Raw genomic sequence first — 25,500 nt, 5'->3', positions numbered from 1 at the left:
AATCTCGACCGAGGACAGCCAGAGCCAAGGGAACAGAACATAGATAAAAACGTTGTACTGCTATTTCGTTAACGAGAAATTATGTTTCTCATTTTTCTTCAGCGCCTGCTTTAAATACACTCGAAGCTCGATGTTGTTCATACACGATATTTTTACTTTAATAATCAGTGGTTTTTAAATATACATTTAGTAATTAACTTGTATCAATTAATTCGTTACGAGCTACAGCCATGCGCGTTTATCCATAGCGAAAGAAGTATTTTTGTGAATATATGTACACACCGTGAAAACTAAAACCGAGCTCAGGATGTTGAAATCGGATGTTGTATGAAATCGGTAAGGTGAACCCTCATCCATAAAGCTACCATGTATTCTTTTCTTAGTAAAGTTGATCTGAAATTTGATCAATTGTTATAATAATTAACTGAGAGTAATCTATCAAATTCGTTAATAAATTACGTCACATCTACACAGTCATCTGTAGAAGCGTGCTTCTACTACGAATAATTAAGAACAATAACAAAACAGAACTTCGCCTTGAGAAGACCAACTATCAATTACAAGACAACTACGATATTAGAGTGGCCACAGATATCGTTGATAGAATGAAAAATATACGACAAGGAAGACAAAGAGGAGCAGAGTCTAGGAATAACAAACTTCGTCGTCTCTTCGTGTGCCCCCTTCCACGTGCGGTCCAGAGAGGATCAGAGGAGCGACGAGTAATCTAAGAAAGGAGGGAACGAAAACACCGAGGGATGGACGAAAGAGGGAAAAGCGAGGTGAAATGACGGATTCAAAGGAGCAAGCAGAGCAGAAGGGAGAGGAGGTGAAGAGAGCAAGAACAAGATGGAGAAAGAGAAAGAGAGAGAGCGAGGTGAGGCAAGGCGAGCCGGTGATCGTAGTGGGATCGACAAAGCTACCTGGTTCCACGACGGCCACTTTCGACGGCAGTAACCACGAAGACGCCATGACGACACAATCACCCACATCGTCCACGACTCGGATCTCCTCTATTGGTCTAGTCGCAGCGATTTATCTTCTTCTGGCGACACGTGAGTTTATTCGGTTATAATCGACACAAAATTTCCAAGCTACGGTATCCAACGCTTTCTCAAGCTCCTCCTATTTCACTCAAAGTGATTCTCATCGAGTGCCAACAGAATTCTATATTTTAACAGAGAATTGTTGCCCCTAAATACACCGGTAGCATAGTCGGAAACTCAACGAGCGCGGAGCCTTTCGCTTCGCTACTTTGCACGGTATTCCGAACACGCTTGCAGCATGATACCATTATTAGCAAAGTTCGCTGCTCGAATTGTTCGACAGGAGGCTTATTTACGAAGGGGGTGGTGGCTTACAACGTAGTAGCGAACGCCTAGTTCAAACCTACTGAAAATCGCGTCATCAAAATCCACAACGCGTCACGAAATCATTAGTGCTACCCTGTTTCTACGTCGACATGAACCGGGTAAAGGTGTAAAGGTGTTGGCGAGACCCATTCGACCGAAACATCACTCGCCAAGTGTCGCCGGTGATTGTGTGCGCGCGACAAGCGAACCTGCACCGTTCACGCGCGTCAATGGTATCGCGACAGAGTTTCGCTTCTCGCGATATTTAACAGCGAATCGAGTCTCGACAATACACAGTTACAGGTCACGCGACAAAACCGATGACATTTGGTTTCGGTTGAAGTCCAAATCAAATGTCCGACCGAATAATCGTAAACCAAATTCAAATCGAATCAGGACATATACACTACCGCTCAAAAGTCTTGCGACAGTTATTATATTCATTTCAAAATTGGACAGATGTAGATGATAGTAGACCGATATGATAGAGTATCGTTTAGATTGATATTTCGTATAACGAAGAAACCTAATTGATGCTAATGTGAGCAGTTTTATTAAGAATTGGGAGACTCCTGAACAGGAATGTAGATAGAGATCGTTCGAAAGGAAAGAAACAACGTCGATGCGTGAAAAGATTTGAAGTCGAAGAAACTATCGAACGATACCTGGCGTGGCAATGATCGAAGCTAATTAACGACGGCGTTACTCTGTTCAGAGCTTGTTTCGAAGTTAGCGTCTCGATTTGCCGGTCTGTTTCGCGGCGTCTGCGTGACTTTCGCGTTCCACGCTTTTCCTCCGGCCGAAAGAGAGAAAGAGATTCGCGATTCGGAAAAAGAGGAAGAGAAACACTCGTACGGTATCGCGGTCGTTACGATTTCGCGAAGAAACTGCCGGCCGTTTTCCGCTCGAGATCTCGCGACACTCGGCTTACGAAAGTGCTACGAACACGCGGAAAGACGCTAGTCTGTGGATATGGTAATTTAGTTCAGCCTGTTTCCATCTTATTTCTCTGCTTGTCAGGCGAGGCACGCTCGATTCGACAAACTCGATCGATTTGTCGGATCTATCAATGATTCTACAGTCTCTGGTCATTGGATTACTATTTGTAACTACAACGTGTCTTACACACACGTAGATAGCACATCGGATAAATTGATTAACGGATCATTGATCTCTTTATTTCGTTAGAGAGATATGATTAATATTCAATTCTCAAGAAACTTCGGGATTACAAGAGTATGAAGCAAACGAATATTTAATATAAAATTATTATACAACGTGAGTAACCACTTTAAACATAAAACAAATCTTAAAAATGATCCTATTGAACATCGATGCTTATTAACATTTACAATGACTCATTGTCCGTTCAAATACTTTGCTGATCTTTGCAAGGTATATATTTGCGATGAATATCTTGTAACTCCTATATACATTTACAGATTGCGCCAATATAAATCACGGTGCCTCGTTACAGTGCTAATGACATTCCCCAATGTTCTTTTTATTACACACGTAATACGTTCATAAAAAGTTCAAATACTTTTACGAGCCACTATACCTATACATCGACTTAGTAAATAATATAATCTTTCCTATTATATAACTCGCTCATATCTGTCGATTGTACCAAAAGAGATGTCAAATATTGAAACTCTTAAAAGCTCCTAATTCGATGCCCAGGGACCTTATTTTCGTTCATAGAGCGCAAACACCGAAACGATACCTAACATACCTATGTTTCACGGTTGCATACCTTTCCAGATTCTCCGCAAATATCCTTTATACGTGTTTAATCGGCCACTGCCTGGACGTGGCGTTAATCCGCCACTGGAATAATCTTTCTCCTTTGGTTCGCGTTTCGGTCCAGTGGCTACGCGTGCGAGACGCCGCGGAATTGTACAACTCGCGAACCTTAATTGAGATGCTATGTAAATAGGGAACACGCTGTTTACGAAGAACGCTTCGATAACCGACCTAACTTCCCGTAAAAGGAAAGCTGTTCAACGGATCCTCTCGAACACGTGTCAAATGAAATTTCTTTCTGTCATCGCGGCTACGTCTATGAATCCACCGGTATAGAGCGTTCGACGTTTACGATTCTCGATTGCAAGTTCCAGATGGCGGAATCACTCGAACAGTCAGACTTGTTCGTAGAGTCAGACGGAAACGGTTTCCAACTTTGATTCGAATCGGCGAACTGATCGTGACGACGTGACTCGTGACGTTTCACATTGTACCAGTGTGGTTGATACTTGAAATTCGACGAAAGTAGAAGAAATCCACGGAGTTTACCGTGCTCGAGGAACACACGAAGGGAAATTGGCTGCATAATTTCATCTATAGAGAGCGAATGGAAGGCCGACGGAGTCGGATAAATGGGATTTATCGGAAACAGGCGTATCCCGATGTACCGGCTTAAAATAAGATTACATGGGAAGAAAATGGAAAATTCAATATTGCAATTGAAAGGCGCGACGCCGAGTGAAAGAAGGGAAATACCGCGTGAATCGCGAGTCGATCCGGATGAAATTTAGCTGGTAGGAGGGTTTCGCTGCGTTTCCGAAACACCTTGTTTTCTCTCTATTGCCGCGAATCTACCGGCATCTACTGGTGTTGCGACATTAACTCGAGAGTCGTATTATGCAGAGGCAGGCAATTACGCTTGTCCGCCTGCTGCTTTCTCTTTCGTATGAAAATGTCAAAGGTCCGATATGTATCTGCCGTTCTGTTCCCTCTCTTTTTCCCTTTTTTCTCTCATCTTAAACCAACCTCGTTGACCCAAATTTCCAGTCCTCGCGTCTATTAGACACACGTCATGTGTGTTTCCCGCTTTGATCGGTCTAAAGTAATCTTTCTCTTTCAGTGTTCTTTTCTGTCCCGTTTCATCTGGCCGCGTAGCCCGCTTTTTATCGCTCCCCGTGAGCTCCAGCGAATTACGGACCACGTTCATAATAATTTAATCACGCTCCACCCTGTCGTTACCGCGACAATAATTACGCACTAATGGCTCGCGGCTGCAACGACGTAATGCATCCTCTCAAAGCTCGAAAGCGACACTGCTTTGACGCTTCGGCTTCTCATTAGCGATTGATACCAAAGTCTCTGCGACTACGCCCTATATTCATCGACTAGTTTCCACGTGATACCCTCGAATCCGATACGATCTGATCTTTTCTAAAACGATCTTACGATGGGAAAAGCAAAGTTGCCAGGTAGAAGATGCCTGTGCGTAATGGACAAATTGCGACGGTAGAAATACACTCGCGATTCAGACCACGAAATATGCGCATAAAAGTACGTGAAATATTTATATAGTCTGGTAGAAAGGCGGACTGCCAAGGACACGTTACATTTTCGAGAATGTTGTTTTTATTGCAAGATAAAGTTCGCTCAAGCCTGATCTTGCTGAAAGCTTTGTGATCGATATCTGACCATGAAGTACCGTTCGCCAGAGAATTCAGTTTCAAAATCGTGGGACGAAAAGTGAGCGAGAGATCGTCTCATTTTGACGTTATAATTTTAGGATGATTTTCTTCGTAATTAGCATCTCCATGTACAATATTAGATCCTTTTATATTAAATTTCGTTCCTCTAAAGTTTCAACATTGAGGAGCTAATATTATACATTAAACTTTGTCCTGCGATTAATCATCAGTTACGCATTAAAGAGAAAGAAATTTACAACATGTCACGTATCAACCAACAGGTTCGGGGGATTTATAATAAAAATATTAAAACGTCGTACATGGCCATCGTGAATAATAAACAACGCGAGTTCCAAACGCAAATTTATCGAGAGTTTACATAGACGAATTTCAAGTGAACGCAGTTCTGAGGTTTCTATCTGATAGCAGGCAAATTTTCTATTGTCTACTCGACAAAAAAACCAAAAATTCTCGTAGCTACTCTCAAATGGATACGCAATTTGATAGCACTCTGGAGAGTAAAGTAAAGCGAACGTGCAAAACTTTGAAATGGTATGACGTCCCGTTAGGAATCTTTCGGTGTAACAGTTTAAAATCCCAACTGGCGGAACGAACGCATTGAATTAATTCTAAGTTTCAGAGGAAACGCGCATCGATTGATCCATTGGAGTGCGTGAATGCAAATAATAAGGGCAAAGCGCAGTGCTCTTGATCGACCGGCAGCTTGATTAGAGGAGCGGCAATAGCCGCGTTCTCCAGAGAGAATCAGCAGGGTCTGCGTGCATCTCTCGTTACGCGAGTTTATGTCAGATCGAGCAGCTCGATCAATGACAAGACTTCGCTTCAAGATTACACGTTACGCAGCTTAATGGTCGACTACATTCGTCCGTCGATGGAAAGCGAATTTTCATCGTCCGCTACTTCATGTGACATTCACGTACTAACAAAATCATCGTCGTTACGTTCCATCCATTGGCTACGTTCTGATTCATTGGATAGCTGTTTAGTGGCGATAGGAAATTCTTTAGAGACCAGTGGCCGATGCCTTAACTGGATGCGTAAACCAATCATTGCGATCGATGAGCGTAAACAAGCGTCTTCATTGAAGCAACAATGAGGAACTTTCTACTGGTGCTCCATGGTGCTCAAACATGTTGCTGCTTGTTGTACAGCATCTCACTGCATGTTCTCTCGTATTTCTATCAGTAGCAAAGGGTGCTGCTTGTTGCCTGTTCTCGTTGAAAGCGGTAACGATGAAAGTAGAAAATGAAACAACACGTGGCAGCAGAAACAAATGTTTATATTCTGTATATATTTAAAATCGATTTAGAACGTACAGCAAGAGCAGAGGAAAAGCAGCAAGTTCCTCGTTATTGTTTCGGTAAAGAGCAGCTTAATTATTGCTAAGAAGAAGTGTCGCTTTGAAATCGACACGAAATTCAAATATTCGTCTGATCGAGTTGCTTCACTGAGGCTGCAAAGTGTTTCCGCGAGTTGATATTTGTTGAATATTATTTAGAGTACTATCCGAGTACTACTCGAGTGCTATTAGAGCATTGGAGGTTGAGTACTGTTGCTTCTGCAACAGCAGGCAACAAGAAGTTCCTTCCTGTTGCTTCGGTGAAGGCTTAGCGTTAACAACGCATTTTTGTTCAATTATTAAATACCATCAGGTGGTGGAACAAAATGGTACGATCGTTTCTCCATGCCATACGTTACATCACCGATTACCAGCGACAGTTAACGGCACAACGGAACGTCGTACACGGATCATTCCCCGAGACGTATCTAATTTTCCTGGGATCGCGTCGATTTTTTCCAATGTTTTCGACTCGTCGTGGAACGTCGGAACGGTGGTACGCACGGTTTAGAACGCGACCGTGAACGATCCAGGATTTATACCCAGGCATGCGTCAATCTCATCGGATGGACGATATCCTGTTCGACCGAGAGAGCGGTAACGGTACGCGCTCGATCAAAGGGTTAGATGCGAGATCGATCGTCGACCGGTTCCATGATTCGTTAGCATCTAACGAACGGTCCACGCCACTGGGATTGGCCTTGACGTTCGATACGCCGCGATAGCATATTTATGCGAATGTTAACCCTGATTTTCTCTCGGACCATTCTCCTGGAGAACTGCCGGACCAAGTTTTCGCGCTAGTTTACCAGTCTTGCTCCTCTATTCGCAGTTAATCGAGATAGGCAAACGAATTAGAAGCGATAGAATTCGAAATAGAGTTGCGAGGTTCCTATCCATCAACGTCTTCCATTTATTTATTCCGTTTATTTAAACAGAAAAAGGGATAAACCCTTTAGTACAGAAAAGATATAACGTAGAATACGATACAAAAAAAGAAAATGCAATATGCAGTCTCGGTTTTAAATGGTCAAACTCCGCCAATTTGTTCTGTGAATAAGAACAATTCAACAGAAAATGCTAGGAACAAGAAAAGAACGTTATAGAAACGTAGGTTTGTAAACGTTTTATAGAAAAGTCACAACAAAAATATGAAAGCTAGAGGCAATAGACGAATATTATCGTGAAGAATGGACCGATCGCGGATTTTACACAGTTAGATTTTTATTTATGGGGAACGATAGAAGCGATAGTGTATCGGATTGATTCAGGACAAGAATTGATACACAGGATTCGTGATGGATTCAATGATCTAAAAATAAACATCAAACTCACAGAGTGACGAACTCAACCTTCCAAAAATATTCAGAATTCAAATCGGGCATGGCATTTTCAGATGGAAACTTAAAGACCTAACCCGAATTGATTACTTTTCATATTTCTTGTGTAACTTTTTCATAAAGCAGACCTATGTTCATATAACATTTGTTTCCTATTTCCGCTCATAGACCACTGACGAAGTTTGATCGTTTAAAACTTAAGACATACATAGGAGTTTAAACGTAAGCTAAGAACAAATGACTAAAGTACACAGCTCTACCTTAAAGATGCTAAAAAATAACCAGATTTTTGGACAGGATCAATGTGAACAGCCATTCGATTTACACAGTTGAAATATCGGCAAATAGTGCGTTGATGTTCCGTATGTAACGAGGAATGATCTTGAAACAATGCAACAACGAATGATGAAGAATGATTGGATGATTGCAGGACTGATTGGATGCTGACAGAAGTGATGTGAGAATAATTGAATGATTACAAGTCCTCGTAGATATAAGACCTTTTACCAAGAACACGTTCGCCGTGAAAATGATCGATCTTTCGGCGTTGAGGTATTTTAGAGAATCTCCTGAACCAGCAAATTGTCGGGAGCAAGTTAGAACCACGAGATCCGAACAGATGACTAACATTCCGTGATCTCGTGCGACACGATGTTGCTCCACATGCCGCGCTGCTGCCAAGGCTCAACAAGCATCCGAGGAACTCGCTTTTGCATACCCTCGCGATTCGTAACGATCTACCCTGCTAAACCCACAATATATACAGTAGAATCGATCTTCGAGCGAAGCATCGACTACCGTTAAACGTCCATCGATCCCAAGAATCAGTGATCCAGGAATAAACGGAATTTCTTAGATCGGACTAAGCAGTTCGAGCTACGATTATTTATGCATGCGACTGGTACTGAATCTTTTTTTCGATAAACAGGTTGCGTCGTCATTAGTCTGCTGATTTTTACACAAATTCACATTTTTGAGAATATGATTAAAGAAATATACACTCGGTGGAGAACTGTTCCGACCATTCGGATATCACTTTATGATATTTCATTCTGTACGAGCATTATTTAACGAGTAAAATTCCACTGGATCAATTTTGTCAGTTTCTAATTGTTCTTCGTTTCTGCTAATAATTCTTGAACCGTGGTGGATATTTGTTAACTTTCCTATGTATCAACTTCTCTATTATATTTCTAAGTTTATTGTTTCTTACAAGTGCATAAAAATCGGTAGTCTATTCGTTATTCGTGAGATAAATCCATGCTATTCCCCGTGAGCCAGTGTCTTGAATTTTTTAAATGTCTGCGCTTCCGTTTTAAATATTCGCGTTGCTATTAAGCGGCTACCTGCGCTGGCCGCTTCAGTGGGCTATCGTGGCCATTAATCCGCGCTAATTAATTAAATTCGATTTTGTTTACAGAGATATGCAGCGCAGCTTATTACGGAAAGCTTATTGGCAAGCTGTCGGAACTTCATCACGGCGTCAGCGGTGAAGTTTACGCGGTGGACGGGCGAACTCTGTTCATCAAGGACTTCACGTACGACGGCGAAGCACCAAGTTCGTAACCGAGGAGAGGCTATGGCTCGCGCAAAACTTTCTCATTTCAGTGCAACCGTCGATCATGCCGGCTCGCCGGGGTTTCCACGGGAAAAAGAGTGAGCGTACGCGTCGGAGGAAACGACTCCTGACATTTCACGATTCCTACGTAAAGCCACATACTGTTATCGAGAAAGAGAAACATCTCCGTTTCTGACCGTCGACGGTGGATACGTTTCGAACAGGACGCTGGTTTTACATCGACGATTCGACAGCCGAGAAGAACAGTCGATGTTCCGCGGATCCCTTTTATGTTCTATTCCATCGTTCTTCGTTTTCTTTCCACGCGACGAAACGTGATCGCTCTATCAATTCATTCGTTCTTTTTACGAACGTTTCTGTTACTTTCAATCGCTCTACGACTTTGTCTCTGTTCGTGTTCCATTGAATTCCCATCGAATCTCCATCGATTCGACAGCTACCATCGCTATTAGGACTCTCGATTGTTTTTTACATGTACTTTAATCGCAAAATTATGAACGAATTACTTTGATTTCTGAAAATTTCACAAGCTTGCAGGATCTAGGATGGAAGAGAAAAGGAAAAAGATATTGCGCTAATATTTGGAATTCTTTTCCAACAAGCACAACATGAATACAGCGAATAATAAAATATATCATTGTTACGTCTTTTAATTAATTTGCATTTATAGTTGCTGCTTCTATAAACAGGTAGTATCGCGCCATAGCATCTTTTCTTGTACGATCATATCTATCAGAGAGACAATGCACGCTTGGTCGAGTTAAACAATTCAAAGTAGATAAGGACCTTGCTGGACGGACAAACGTATCGCTCAGAAGCTATGCTGATCAACTTTGTAAATTGAAATGCATCGAAGAATGACGAATTATATATACGTTATTTTCTTCTTCGATCTTTCAAACTATTAATCAATTTCAAACCTGCCATAATTTTCCTATAAATGTAACGAATAAGTGACACAATACGTGCAGTCGATAGCGTGAGTCACAATGGAAATTGATAAAAAGATTTATAGTGATTCGATGAATTTTCTGAATCGCGTGTGGCAAAGTGCATCGGTAAACGCGAAACGACGTAAGACAAGCCTTAAAGTTAAGTTAATCGCCGCTGTAAAAGGTACTTCTACTTCTCCCTTTCGACTCGTACGCTACTCTCACTTTTCTACATGCTACGGCTCAATAAAATCGAAAGCGTTCGCTGGCGAAGGTCACTCCGCTATGCGACGTGTATTCGCTAGTAAGTAAAGTTGCCAACGATCCAGAAAATGAAGGAAATAACATGGTCGTTATCGGAGTTGCAATTCGTGACCGTTTCGTTGCAGCAAATTCACTGCTGCCGGATGATCGGCCAAGTGCCTGAAATTAAGTAATTAGCAATAACTTGTTGCAATCAGCGAAAGCTGCAATTATAATTATCTTCTTTTCAGCCGCTTACTTTTACGTCGGTACATCGAAGAGTCCTAATGGAAACGGAATCAGGCTCCGGGACGAGCGTGGATCGTGAGTGCTCTTTATAATTTTTAATTGTACCAATTCTGTCAAATTGCAGCTGGAAAATCCTCTTTCTGACGAATATAGTCAGTTTCTTCTTGTTTTAGATCCCTTGATTTATATTTTTAATTTGCTTTCGGACGACGCACGATGTTTTAAAAACTTGTTCTTATATCTGTGTAGCTTATATTTTACAATCTAATCGGAATATTCTAATCTTACTGCAACCCTTGGATTTTAATATCTCAATCTCACTTTCATTTTAACAAAGAAAAGAACTGTTCTTAAACTTAAGAAATCTTTTAATCTAGGTAGAAAATCTAATCGTATCAAAAGTAATCTAAAATTCCAAGTTATCCAAGTTGACGTCCGAGTGTTTAACGAAATATTATCGTAAAAGAGAAAACTATAACTTGTAACTTTTAACTAGCTAGATACTAGATGATTATCACACTACGTTATAATAGAACATAATCCTGGAAAAATATAATTGTAGCAGGATCAACATACACATAAGATGCATCTTTGATATTTAGGTTTGTTTGTTCGTTTTCCAATTGTTTGCTCTTAATTATTGTCTATAGTCGAGTTGTTTACGTTCCATCTCGCTATTCTTTATCCAGAAAGTTTTATCACAATCTATGCGCAATGCATCCAACGCGGTTGCCTTGGTGGAGCAATCGAATAAAGATTATGAAGGTTGATCTCTGTAGAACCGTAATCCATTCGTTTGCCATAGATCGAACACGCTGAAGCGGTATCGTAGGAAGGACATCACGCTCACATTACCCGATGGCAAGACGCTGAGCAACGTGAAGTGGTTCGCCGTGTGGTGCGACGAATTCTCCGTGAGTAAGAAACGTATCATGCTCGTGACCTTCGGTGTCGCTTCGATTCCACTTGCACAGCACAAGAAACCGGTATCGTTTCTTTGCCGTGCAACTTTCACGCTCGTAGTTTGTTGGCACGCGTACCTCTATAGGATAGAAAGCAATTGCCTACGGTTGGCTCCGAGCCATACGAACAACATCGAACTTCTCAGCAAATTACACTCGATCGTTCCACGAGAATGTTTTCGAATGCAAACGAGCAATTGGAAATCCGATTACGATCTTAAGAATCACGCATTAAAAGCTATACATTATCGTCTATAAATCACGAGACACGAGGAATATTATTTGACCCGTTATAAATCAATGTTGCATTAACGCAATATTTCATTTGCAATTCTTCTCAGTTAATCTACATTATCGAATTTGGTATTTTAACGTTGTGGTTATAAAAGCTAGTACCAAGGATATACCTAATATCTCTTTCAATTTATATATATATATATTATATATATTATATATATTTATTAAATATATAATTCCCAGCAGAATTTCAAGTCGAACGAGAAGTTTAACCAAAAGCCTCGTTCCATGTGGCCGGTTATCCCCGACAGTCCGCACAGATCGTCGATATATATATATTAAATATATATATATATATATATATATTAAATATATATATATATATATATATATATATATATTATATATATATATATATATTTGCATCTATTTCCTACAATTTAATAAAGTTTGGAGAAATTGAAATGTTTATAGCAATTTTCCCTAAATTATGCAATCTTTTCTTTATGATTCTGATTTATGGAATGAACTATCTGTCGGTTTAATATATTTTTATCATCTTGATAAAACAATAAAGTACTTTATTTAAGTCTTTAATAGTGGTTTAATAATCAATAGTTAGCTTTAACAGTCGATTCTTTTTATAGTGCCGCGTTTATGCAATTTTTACCAATTATTTCACTGCCTGATCCTCAATGGTTTAACAAAATTGTATAGATCTTTCAATATGATTCGATATTATCAAATTATATTTCGCAAGCAGTTCCTTCGATAATAGCTTTCGACAATTAATTCTAGGAAGTGTACTGTTACATGTAGACGAGAACGTAATTCCTGACTCGTAACGAAGATCGACTTACTAACTTGACTAAATTATCGCGCAGACTTTATCGAACAAGTCTGCGAGACGTCATCGAAGTTTCGATTTACTTTTTCCCAGCAGAATTTCAAGTCGAACGAGAAGTTTAACCAAAAGCGCTCGTTCCATGTGGCCGGTTATCCCCGACAGTCCGCACAGATCGTCGATTTACGTCCTTGATATTGCCAGCGCAACGAAAATTTATTCCGAGCCGCAGCGTCCGACACGCGGCAGCAGATACCGTGTATGTAACCCCAGAATGATAAAGCTCGATCACGACGGAACGGCAGCGAAATGGTCGAATTTCCATTACGCGGACGGGCTTGGAAAACGATAAAATGGAATCTGTTTGCGGCATTATTTCTGAAGCTTATGAATTCTACATTCCCCACAAATCACCTATTGCATGGAGTAGTCATTGCAGTTGTAGTATATATTAAACGTGTTATAATCCTTTCGAGACTAACACTTTGACGTAATGAATATACATGTATGTCCTTGGCCAACATGTAGAAATATTGTCTGAATATTTGGAAAAATTGTTAGATCATAAAAATGTTTTCAATGCAATTGAAACTTATTGAAAACGTAATGCCATCATACAATGGTGTACAAAAGTGTCTAGTCAGATAGAATTCTTCGCTTCATTAAACTATCTACCATCGGTTAAATTATCTTTCTATTCGATTGAACGTGACAGTTGATTAAAATTTCTTTAAAACGTATAATTGACAGGTTAACTTTGGTGACGTCAGAATACCACGAGGATTCGATTACCCAAAACCTCAAAAATTGGCAGCTCTGAACGGAGTACACGGAGTAAGCTCCGAACCAATCGTCGTCGTCGATGCGCAAACCCTCTTGATACCAAGCTTCAGCTATGATGGCGAGGCGCCTGGTAAGTTTCACGCTATTCGAATGACTAAGGTTATGGCTATACTGTAACCAAAGCTTACGAAGAAACACGATACAGGAAACCCATACTTAATGTTCTAGGTTTCTAACTTTTCAACTCGCGAAATAAATCACGTAACTAAAATTATATTTGAATATAAACGATTCGCATACCTGATCTAAAGTAACCATGATGATATTGATATTATCATGAAACATATGTCTAGTCACCATATTTACACACCGTGTAAATTCTTCGTTCAAGTGACGATACACGCAAAAAAGACACTGTCATCGTTATTTTTCTTACATTCGTTTGCTTTGACCGTTTTGCTCGTCAAGTTTTATCTTTCAACTGTTCGGAACGCTTGCAAACACAAGAGAATTATAATTCACTGCAGTATACGTATTTTCGAAAAATTTCTATCGACAGACCCTTTAATCTGGTGAAAAGTAATTGCCAAATGAGCATCGGTTTTCTTGAATTACCAACAAAAATAATCATAATATACGATCTTGCACAGATTTCTTCAGCTTATGTTCGTGATAATCAACTTGCCATACGATGAAATCTTTTCGCAGATGCGAAATTTTGGGTGGGAGCTGGACCATCGCCGTCGCCGCAAGGTATTCGCGTACCAGACGAGAACGGAAAGGAGCAGCCACTACGTCGATACGATCGCAAAGCCATCGTGCTGACGTTGCCCGGGGATCTAACGATCCACCAGATCGGCCACTTCGGCGTCTGGTGTGAGGCGTTTACCGTGGACTTCGGCCATGTACAAATTCCGCAAGGTCTTAACGTGCCACCGTCCCTAAAGATGCTCGGAGTTTCGCCGCAGGTAAGCTGGAAAGGCTTCTTGTAGTCAGCGGGGCTCGCTGCAAGAAGAGACGCCGGCTTGGATCTTTTAAACGCGACGCCCCTTTGCTAATCCGACCAATCTTGCGACCAATTTTTCGGGATCGAGTTACGAGCTAATTAAAACGTACGTACAGGAACTTTAAAGGCGGCGAGGTCGACTTTTTCATTGGCTCGTAACTCGGCCTTCATCGCGCGACCTGTCATTCCGGAGGGTAATTCTTGAACGAGGCTTCATTGTACAAGCTGCAAATGCCAATCACGTTCGAACTGGCAGGAGGAAAGGGATTCGAGCTGACGTTTACCGGTCCTCGATCGATCTACATCGTCTTTAGCCGATTCGATGCTTTTACGTCACGTCCTGTAAGTTTCCCTCGGTTGAACCAAACTTCCAGGTACTTTCATATTCCGTAGACATTTCGCAACCAGATTACGTCCAAATGTTTCGTAACCGAAAACATTTTGCTGTCATCTCGCGCCCGCCTTTCCTCAAGGGCGATCCGATTGTGTTTGTAATTGAATTTTCAACGGACTATAGCTTAAGAAAAATTGATCGGCAGTCGAATGTAAAAATTGCCCACGTCTTTCTCCCTCTGTATATTTTCTTTCGCTCAGCAATGGATGTAGTCCGTCGTGGAAACAACAAATGTTCCGCGTTTCCGTATAGCCGGTCGCGTAAACGCAGTCGAACGTACAGAAACAAATGTGCCTTTCACGGTAGCAATCAATACAGACTCGGTATTGTTCCATGGTGAATTTGTCTCTGTCAATATTTGACTGGATATCTGGCTGTCAGCGGACGTCGCCCGGACGACAATGCGTTCACCGATTTACGGATTTTCCGACCAAACATCCGAGTCCTGCGTCAACGACTTACGCTTCGTTCTCTGCTTCCACGCTGTTTTATTCCGGAAGAAGCAGAGAAGGAACCGTGGTCTTCGCCAACGTAGAGAATTTCTAGCGTTTAGTTGGTGTTTCAATGATTTCGGTTTTCACTGGCGTAGAATTTTTATCGTACGAAAGACGCGTTAAACGTTTCAGCACCGCCGCATCTTATCCAAAACGAAACGATATGAAAAGAATCATTGAGACGCCGATAGACCTAGAAAGAAAATATGTTCTCTCGCAAGACCTATGCATAACATCCTGTCTCTGTCCTTGTGTTGCAGAACGTGCATCGCGGAGGGCAGGGACAGACGCTCGGTCTGACAAATCTGTACGAGCTGTCTACTTCGGCGTCGTCGTCGTCACCGGCTTCTCCGTCTCTTTCTCCTTCCCTCGCGAACGCGTTGCTTACTCAGCAGCAATACCAACAACCGACAACCTACCGGCCGATCCTCCGCCGAGAAGATCAGGTCCAAGTGGTCCAGGCGATCGACTATCGAATACCAAAGAGCTTGCAGACCCAAGAACCACTCGCGCAGCAGCTTCACCGGCATCAATCCGCCTCTTATCCGACACCGGTCGGAAGATCGACCGCGATTGTTCAGTACGGCGACGACGTCACGAATCTAGACGATGCCACGTATCAGGAACAGTATAGATCCGGTCAGCCTTCTGTCGAAACGGTCGCAACTCAGCCTGTAATACGTTCGAGATCGCATAGCCAACCACCTAGCGAGCCCCAACCAAATTCTCACGCGAGATTTTTACGGTTCCAAGGTGACAGAAGGGTAGACTCTTTCGTTCGTTATTGATGGATATTTAAAGATATTATAAAACTGCGTTCTCCTTGAAGATACAACGAGGAACTTGTTATTGATGATCCATGTTTCTTGAAGAAGTTGAAGTTTATTGTCTCTCGGTGACTCTTCACATTTTCGTTGCCATTAACGAATACTGCTGCTGTTTGTGTCTTATCTGTGTCCGTACACTAAAGCCGCGTTTACATCAGACGACCATTGAAATGACCAGGTCGTTTCGACTCGATCGACATTGCGTTTACATCGATTCAATCGTTCGACCAAAAGTTGCTTCGTGTAAACGAGGTTTAAGGATGGAAAAAAATAAGAGAAACGCTCGTGAATAACTTGTAGTATGGAACAAATATCGCTTCACAATCGAGACAAAATGCAGATATTCCGCTGATTATGTTGCTTCAATGTAGACAAAATGTTGATACGTGTTGAGTACTGTTTGGAACAAACAACAACAGGGGGCAACGATTGTTGTTGCTTCAACGAGGACGCAGTTTAGCTCGTTTGGCGACGTCCGCTGCTCTCGGACAGCTCGAAGATTCCTTGTGCGGGGATGTTTGTTTCCCATCGAAGGGAGATCAGTTTCTTCGCAATAGAAATCCTCGAATTGTCTTCGATTCCTTAGTAGATTAGTCGTTCAACTCGAAAAAGCTCCGATCAACAGCATTCGATCCAAGATACACTTGGTCCAGCTTGCATCGTAAACTCGTACCTTCCTAAGAGCTAAGACAAGAGCATAGCGAATGATTTATCGCGGTAACGGTAAACCAATCGTAAATCAGACTGCCTAACAGAACTCGGTCAAACTCGCGTTTCGACAAATTAGCGAAAGTTCTGTAAGCTGGCCACCAAGCGTTTACCGACGATCATTCGTTTCGTTTCACCGTGGAAACCTCAGGTGGCACAGCTGGGATAATATTAGCCGGAGGCTCATTCGTAAAGTTTCACAGTCGCGTACAACCACTTTGGCGAAGTTTCACACGAGAGAGCAGGAGAAGAGGGGCACGGGACGATGACTCTAGCTTCTTTATTTATTTAACAACACGCGCCGGCAATGTATTAGACGAGGAATCTCTGAACATCGGTTTACACTTTGTACAGCCGCTTGTAGTAACGTATACACGCGCTTGTAAATCGTACACATTTGCAGACACTTGCACCGACAGAAACATCTTGCATACGAGCGAAACGCTTAAACAGAGTGAATCGTATCGAAGCGCAATTAGACATATTTTTATTAGCGTACTTTTGCTTATAATACCTTATAATACCTTAACAGTTCGGCAAATTCAACGAAATCTGCCCAAAGTACCTATTTGTTTTTGGTTTCATCAGCTGCTTGGACGTGTCATTTTAAGATAAAACAATAAAAGTCAGGTGGAAATCTATGATCAAAGATCACAAAGAAAATACCTGATAAATACATCTCTCGTTGATTTTTTAAATTTTAACGTCACTATATAATTAAGAAAAAGTATTTAACAAAAAAGGTTTGTTAGATGCAGAGATGTACTTTCCGAAAAATAGCTGATAGTCTGACACGTGTTCGTATCTCGTAATCAAATATGACAAAAGCGTGCAAACTTTTCCATGTCATATACCTGTATACAAAGACATAAGTTCGTAACACCTATGGTCTGAATGGCTAGCATCCATCAGACTTATCCATAATTGAACCATTTTCTAAAATTTGTTAAATATCCGTGTCAAGGCACTTGATCGATGCTCATCTTGTACAAAGCGGCTAAATTAATCAACGGCTCGATTGTCACAGGCTAAACTGTTAAGGGATTAATTTAGTATTATTTTTACATAAAGACTACGTTCCAAGAGAAAAATATAAGATTTTGCAAAGTTACACATCGTTTCATAAGACGAACAAAGAGAAAACTTTTCTAAATTTCTCGCTCGTTGATGAAAAATAAATTTACCTTGTGTGGGAGTAACGTGATGAAGCATCTATGTAGGCGCAGACCATGTCCCACGGACACATACCTACGAGACACGGCTTTAATCTCTCGAATCCGCTTTAGAATTCTATTCTAAGAGACGTACGATCTCGCTCCCGTAGAAGTGGATGCGTCGCGTTCTCCTCGAACAATACGAGTCGCCATAATTCACGCTTTGCTGTCTCCCTTCCGAGTCCGTATGAAACATGTGTCGATATTAGTGACATTTGGATATCGGTTTGTCTCTCGGCTCATCTGCGTGCGCTACACGAACACATCGCGTAGAAGCGTGGAAACCATCGGAAGAAGATTCACTATATTCGAGACTTGGAATAAACCTTCAAGGCTACGAATTCTTATCGACAGCCTTAACCCTTTCGTGCGTTTTGTGTAACACCGTAAGAACGATGAAAGAATAAGAAACAGAGATGGGTCGCTAGAAACCTGAAAACCCCTCGAAATTCGAAACCATGTGCCATTTTCCGTGATTCGAAACTCTCAAAACCCAGGTAAACGATAATTCGCCTAAATAACTTGTGAAAGCATTATTTGAATTCGATTGAGTTTGTGTTTAAATACATGGACTCATATCGGGAAAAGATAATTTGCATTTCTCGGGAAGACTTTTCAAGACTTTTATTTCCTGCAAGTAAGATAGGCAAGATAGATATTTCTTAGGAAAAAATGAAAAAAGATAAATATTCCGGGTTACAAGAGTTTCGCGTTTCGAGAGTTTCGAGACCTCGCAGAGTTTCAGATCCGAATCACGCGGATCTAGAAATCAGGTTTCGGCCCATCTCTAATAAAAAATATTAGCGATAAGATATAAGTTTGCGAATGAATGGCATGTTTGGATTGTACAATAAGTTTGTTCGTCGTGGTTAAAGACCATCGATTTAGAGTATAAGTATTAAGAAGAAGAGATATTATTTTTGTAAAAGCCGAGCGTGTAAGGACAGAGAACGATGGTTATTCGACTGTGATACAAGGGTTAATTATTTTTATCTTCGCGGTCCGAGAGGAGGCGCGCGTTATTCCAAGAGACGGAGGACATATCGCTCGGAAATAAAGCTGAGGAAATCCCCTTCCTACCTAGGCCAGTTCTTCTTTATAAGTACAGAAGCTTATATCGCGCATATGCCTATTTACCAGATATAGATTATATTTACACGCACCGAATGATATTACTTTTCTATCAACCTTTTTTTGTACGTTTTTACTTGAGATTAATGCGAATAAACGTATTACTTTCTTGACAATCGAATCAGTTCCTTGCCTTACTCCTCAAGAGTTGTCTTTAACTTGAACTTTTAATTTCTCTCTTCGTCTGACATCGATAAATTTCTTCTTTCGCTTTCGCATTTATCACTGGACGACGTCGTCTGTCGAGTTCTAACGTCTTGCCGAGGGAAAAAGTGGCTTCGAGCTTCAAGGGTTTGCGACAACGAGATTCACGATCGACCGGTTACGGTGAATCGCGAGAGATGCAAGGGAATCGATGTTGTAAAACGATGGTAAACGGTTTGTCGTTTGATTTCAGTCGAAACTGAACTGCGAAGTGCTGGAGGACAGGCTGGCTTTTGAGGTGCGATGGGCCGTGGCCGGAGACAGCATAGTCGCCCAACTCGTTGGAAAACTTGGTGAGTATATATTCCCGAGCTGTCCGCGCGTAGGTCTCACAAAAGAACAAAACTTCTATCGCATTTATTGAAAGCAGCGTGAATTTACATACCAGCCGAAGATCCGGCCCAACTTTTAATTAACAATACTTCACACACCTATCTCGTCTCACTCGGCCATAGCTCGTCACTGGTTCCGTTCAACAGATAATATACTATTTCAATTTTGCGACGCGTTCGTGTCGTTGATAAAACACAGTACATATGTATTCACAGTCAGCGGATATATGTATGTACATATGTCGAACGAACGAGGTCGTTAAAATATAATTTTCCTCTTTGTCTGTGACACCGACTGTGCGCCCTATTTGCGCCCTTCATCAAATCTAACCGCTCTTGCGGAAAAAGAGACCACGAAAAATTGCGTTTCACACTCTAATTAACGCCTGGTCGCGGTTTAAACGGGCCGTTCGGTAAATTAGGAACCACCCTACCGAACTAGATCTCCTAATTTTTACGAGAAATAGATTTTACGATATTACGAACGATGAAATTTTCCTGTTCGGTTCCACGGTCTTGGGCGTCCTTATTATCGCAACTTCAATTACATGAATTATTTATCTGCCAACAAATTCAAAGAAACGGAATTCTACTGTACGTATACGTCCTGCGCATTTCTGAACATTTCTCCCGATAAACGCATAAAAATTAACAGTCCAATTCCAATAGATATACTCGTTATAGGAATTCGTAATAACTGAAATTATCGCAGTTTGGATAATAGCTGCTCGGCATTCACTTGCTCGTACGAGCAAATAAACGTACTTGATTCTATTGCAATTGTAAAGGTGTATGTTATTCTCAGACGATGGACAATACATGGCGTTCGGATTATCAGCGAATCCGGAAAGAAGCTTAATGGTCGGCGGAGATGTCGTGGTCGCCTGGGTCGATAAGCAAACCCTTCAAGGCTACGCTGTCGATTACTTTTTGGATGCAAAATCTCAATGTTCCGGAGGACGAGGCAGCTGTCCAGACACACGCATACAGGTTAACTACTTCTAACTTTACGCCCATCTAGTCATCTATCCTGTTGCCATCGTGCAGTTAAAACGGTCGAATGTCGTGTGGTTTACATTGAATTTACCCGGCCGAATCGGCGCTTTGCAGGAGAACACGAATTCTATTCGATTGTTGAACGCGGCACTGGTGGACGGATATAGCATTGTCACGTATCAGAGACCACTGAAGACGAACGATGAACTGGACCATCAAATCCTGACAAACGGATCGCAGGCGATCATCTGGGCCATCGGCCCACTAAACGAGAGGCAAGAGGTCAGCTTTCACTCCGACTATCTGAAAACCGATCGTTTCATCGATTTCGGTAGACCACCGGTTTGGAATTGTCCCGTTCCAGATCACGAGCATTCTCAGGTATTCGCGGACAGCAACGATGCCAGGGACAGTGACAATCAGGTATTTTTTCATTTATGGCAAGCCAAGATTATTTGAGTCAGCCAAACTTCGACATATCGGCCCTGTTACGTTCTCTGAATCATTTTAAATCCACTTGTGTTTTTTTTCTATCCGTCAGCAGTTCTTAAGTGTGAGGAAAAATGTAAGAGAAACGTTGCTGATATGCATAATTTGTGATCTTAAGTATACGATAAAGCGTTTCTTGACACGTTAAATATATTTGTGATTATTATAAAAAAGTAAAATATTGCAACGTAAAAAAGACGAAAATTATATAACAGAGTTGAAATTCAACGTTAAACTTCGCATGAAATAATTAACGAGACTCTAATAACTCAAACTTGTCTGATTGAAGATGAGATATCGTAAGATTACTAATATTCGAATGGCTGATGAATGTGATTTTGCGAAATAGCAACTAGTTGTAACTACGAGAAGACCTCAACGTGTAGCAACCCCTGCACCGGCGGCTAAAGACGATGCTTGGGAAATTCCAGCCATTCAATGTTACGAACCCGAAGACGGAGTATTGTATGCCCAGATGGGACCTACTGGAGGAAAACACGGCTATCCTGCTATTACTGGTATGAAACAGAACTTATTGTTATTGAAAAACGAAAACATTAGTAAAAGTTTTATCAAGGCAAAAAGATAAAGATTATTTTGTAATAAGCAGATCCGATGAAATCGATATAACGTAACTGTACTATCTGTACTCTGTGCACTTTGCATCCTCAAATTTCCCATAAATACATAAGCCCAATATAACAAATTTAAAAGGAAATACTCCATCTTAGTATTATAAATAATATTTTAATTCCTTCAAATTTTATAAGAATTTGATAGCGTGACGAAGGAAGTATTAAACAAATCCTTGAAACTTTTCTTCATAACGTTAAGAAAACAGAATTCGATAATGTAAATTGACTGAAGAAAACATTGCGGAGTTAGTAGGTTAATGATAGAAATCGCAAATTGACAGACTTGTATATGTTACTCATTTGTCTCAGGTCACGTTGGTTGGGGAATTTCATGGTATATAAATGGCCTCTTAATTCCGGAGATCAACGTGGTTCGTGGAAAAAAATACACTTTCGTAGTGGAAGGTGGGGAAAATGCCGATACTCCGGCTCGTTATCATCCCTTTTACATTACCGATGACCCCGTTGGTGGATACCAACACAAAACACCCGAGGAGAAAGCCGTAAGCTAACTTTCTATTTTCTCTTTCATGAAATTGATAACTCGATTGACGAATTGAATATGAAAGTGCTGTTTCTTGGCAAACAGAAAGTGAAAATATTTGCCGGTGCTCAACGTCAACGTGGAGTATATCGACCAACGGGTGTCGGACGTCTATGCAACTGGGTGCCAGATCAGAATCAACCCCTAGCGGACGAATTCTCGTCGTTCGGCGCTTATCAGCGTACGCTGACTTTGGAATGCGATCATGGTGAACCAGGTTTTGTAGAATGGGTGCCGGATGAGAACACGCCTGATACTGTATACTATCAGGTAAGTGAACGCAAACTGTCGCATAGACAGTTAGACGAATTCACCTCTTGCACAATAATATTGTAATGGTATCAGGAAATCGACAAGTGATAAATACAGCAGGTTATAGATTTCTCCTTTATAGTTTTACAATTTTACAACGAATAGGACAATTTCTAAAATTTACTTCTTTCCTTTGTTCTATTATCATGCTTGGTATGATTATGCAGAACAATCTATTGGTACCAATAATTTGTAACTATTAATTCGTAAAATTTCATTGATAATATTAATTCAATTGCGCAAGAGAGCCCAAGTAAGTTTATTCGAAGGACAAATTAGATCATGCACTCACTCGATTATCAACAAATATTCAGTGTTTCACACATCGCTATCTGGGATGGAAGATAAACGTTCATGACAGTTGTGACGCCGGAGAAGCCGCTGGTAGCGAGAACCACGAGGTCTACGTGGACCCGAAGAATCAGCGACCGAGCGGGGATCTCGAGAACAGCCCCAGCATCCGCGTGTTGAGCAAGGTAACACCAACGGCGGAGTTCCTCCGGCAGCCTCAACATTCTCATCACCCTCATAGCGAACACGGGCTTCGTTATTCTTATCATCCAGCGACTAACCCTGACAAGCTAAGCACATCATACACGCAGTTACTAACGACCGCTAACAACAACAATTACGTGCGCTTGAAATCATCGCCGTCGTACGAGGAGCCATACACCTTGAGACCTTCGTACAACACACCGGGCCACGATGCTGTGCCGCATCGTCACGAGGTACGCGTGAAGGAAACGCATCACGTGCACCTCGACGGGGATCTCATGCAGCAGCATCACAATCATCATTATAATCATCACCACCAGCTCGCACCGATCTATCGCGAACAATCGATGGGAGTCACCAGACTGACCTCCTCCTACCCTGGCCGACAGCAAATCATGGAGATCCAACCGGAACTCCTTCGGCAACCCTCTAACCAGCAATTGTCTAACCTCGTTGCAGATAATCCACGACCACTGAGCCATGGGATGAAATACACATATCCGGCTACCGCCAGCCCACAGATCCCATATTCCAGGCCGGTGTCTCACCATTACGCGTCCAATTACCACCATCTTTATCACCCGCCCCTCCCCGATCATTATCATCATCACCAACCGGACCAGAGGACTCAACTGATGTACGTCAAGAGACCGATGTTGACACGTCGACCGATGTTGCAGACGATGCCCCAGCCCACCCTTCCTCTACCCTCGAGATCGGTCTTTATGGAACGAAAGAAGGCCGTTTACAGACCGTCCTCGTCCACTTACGGAAAACGAACAGCGGAAAGACACTCTCAAGGAAACGATAATACACAGATCGCGAAGCTCAAGAAAATCGATTCGAAGCAACATCGAACGAAACTAGAGACCAAAGTATCCAGCTTGGACATACCCAATATATTCGTCACTCCGATAAAGCCTGCGAGAAACACGGGGTTCAATCCAGACTCGATAGTAATCGAAAGTGGCTTCAAACCGATCATAAGAAATACCGAAAAAGCTACAGACGTGGCTCAAAAGAGAGTCTCCGAAAAAGTGGAGCAAGAAGACGTCCGTCTTCGGGAAACTTCGAACCATAAAGCAGTCGATAACTTCGAGCCAGTTTTTATACCTTCGCCACCAGTTCCAACAGTTGCAACTGTTAAAAAATCGAAGAAAAAGTCTACGAACGCGAAACCGCGTCCTAGTGACGCGAATGACATGGAAATGGCTGCTGACAGAATGAACGCTTATTATCTGCCGCCACTTCCCGGACAGTTTCCGAACAATCCGCCACCTTCGCCCTCGCCTTCGTCCGAAGTGCTAATTACGTTTGATGGTAAAATGTTGAAGGATTCCAGTTTGGTCAGATCCATTTCTGGAATCGGGGAACACTCTAAAAGTAAGCTATCCTCGGACGTTCTGAGCAGAACGCCACAATTTGGAAGATTTAAAGGGGAATTGCCACCGCCAATTCCCGGAGAAGTTCGATCGGATCAATCTCAACTCGAAAAGCGTCGTCTTCCAGCAGATTTGCCCGAGGTGAGAACAACGAAGAACACGAAACTAACACTCGTCGGAAGATCAAAAAGATCTCCGCACGAAGGACATGTACACGTTACAGATTTTCAAACGAATAACTCTGAAACGAGTCACCGTGAACATCACGATCATAGTCATGGAAATTCGATGTCTAAATTTGTCAACGCCGGTCAAATGATCATTGCTAATTTAGGATACATATTTTTGGGCGTGATAGCTTATCACGTTATTTGATAAAGTTGCTTTCCAAATGAATAATACTTCTGCAGGTACTCAATCGTTTGAAATACATTGGAAATAGAATAGAAGGCGCTAATTATGTTTGTAAATTACTTGAAATGGTTAGTTGACTGAATCATGGCTGACACATCATTACTTTTGTCGCATTCTTATGATTCAGGAAGACTAATATACTGAATGCGCGTAATGTACATGACTTCGCTGATATTGACGATGTAATCGACATGATAACACGGGAGAGGAATATAACTAACCACGAGATAATGATTTTTTATTTATTCAGTTATTTATTAACGAATTATTGTCCCTTATCGTACGAGATAGAATGTCTAACCATTATTACAGTACCAAACCATCTGTACCAGTTATCAAATAAATTAGCTATTAGTTAATACTGTTCGCCAGATCTCCAATTTCATAGCAAGAACTTAATACCTTGATTATTTGAAGGGACAGAAGTTAACACTTTCAACTGTTAAGGTGCAAGAAGGAATAATAAATAGATTTTATTATTCTGCGTGCTATGACAGCGGTTTGTTGTATCTTAAGGTATATTATATATTTGTACATAAGTTAAATTAATTGTTAATAAAGAGATTGTGTAATGGATTAAATTTTCCTTCCTCTGTCTCGATTTTAATCATCGA

At 41.4% G+C, this 25,500-nt stretch overlaps 1 protein-coding gene across 5 annotated transcripts; it reads left to right on the top strand.

Annotated features, from left to right (window-relative positions):
• Positions 1-421: 421 nt before the first annotated feature.
• On the top strand, positions 422-25,467 carry LOC132911598 (protein Skeletor, isoforms B/C). Of its 5 annotated transcripts, none has more exons than XM_060968300.1 (14): positions 422-1,055; positions 8,901-9,038; positions 10,486-10,558; positions 11,289-11,397; positions 13,277-13,439; positions 14,018-14,277; positions 19,481-19,580; positions 20,425-20,609; positions 20,730-21,038; positions 21,454-21,622; positions 22,049-22,242; positions 22,329-22,553; positions 22,910-23,329; positions 23,375-25,467. In XM_060968300.1, exons 1-14 carry the CDS (start codon positions 788-790, stop codon positions 24,845-24,847), a joined length of 4,086 nt encoding a protein of 1,361 aa, XP_060824283.1. In that variant the 5' UTR covers positions 422-787; the 3' UTR covers positions 24,848-25,467. The 5 variants fall into 5 exon arrangements, with proteins under 5 accessions (XP_060824283.1, XP_060824282.1, XP_060824279.1 ...); XM_060968296.1 differs by having other exon boundaries at positions 426-1,055; positions 22,910-23,071; positions 23,771-25,467; XM_060968298.1 differs by having other exon boundaries at positions 429-1,055; positions 22,910-23,071; positions 23,550-23,691.
• The last annotated feature ends 33 nt before the right edge of the window (positions 25,468-25,500 follow it).

This window comes from Bombus pascuorum, chromosome 11 (genome assembly GCF_905332965.1).
Source record: "Bombus pascuorum chromosome 11, iyBomPasc1.1, whole genome shotgun sequence".
NCBI classification, from domain to species: Eukaryota; Metazoa; Arthropoda; class Insecta; order Hymenoptera; family Apidae; genus Bombus; species Bombus pascuorum.
The sequence above is the reverse complement of the archived record's forward strand: the minus strand, read 5'-3'. Positions and strand labels throughout refer to the sequence as shown.

Excerpts from the sequence above, each read along its gene's own strand:
- LOC132911598 (XM_060968300.1), top strand. The coding sequence starts at position 788 with ATGACGGATTCAAAGGAGCAAGCAGAGCAGAAGGGAGAGGAGGTGAAG. Across the intron at positions 14,278-19,480 it reads TGCTCGGAGTTTCGCCGCAG|TCGAAACTGAACTGCGAAGT; the intron begins GTAAGCTGGAAA and ends GTTTGATTTCAG. Across the intron at positions 19,581-20,424 it reads CCAACTCGTTGGAAAACTTG|ACGATGGACAATACATGGCG; the intron begins GTGAGTATATAT and ends TGTTATTCTCAG.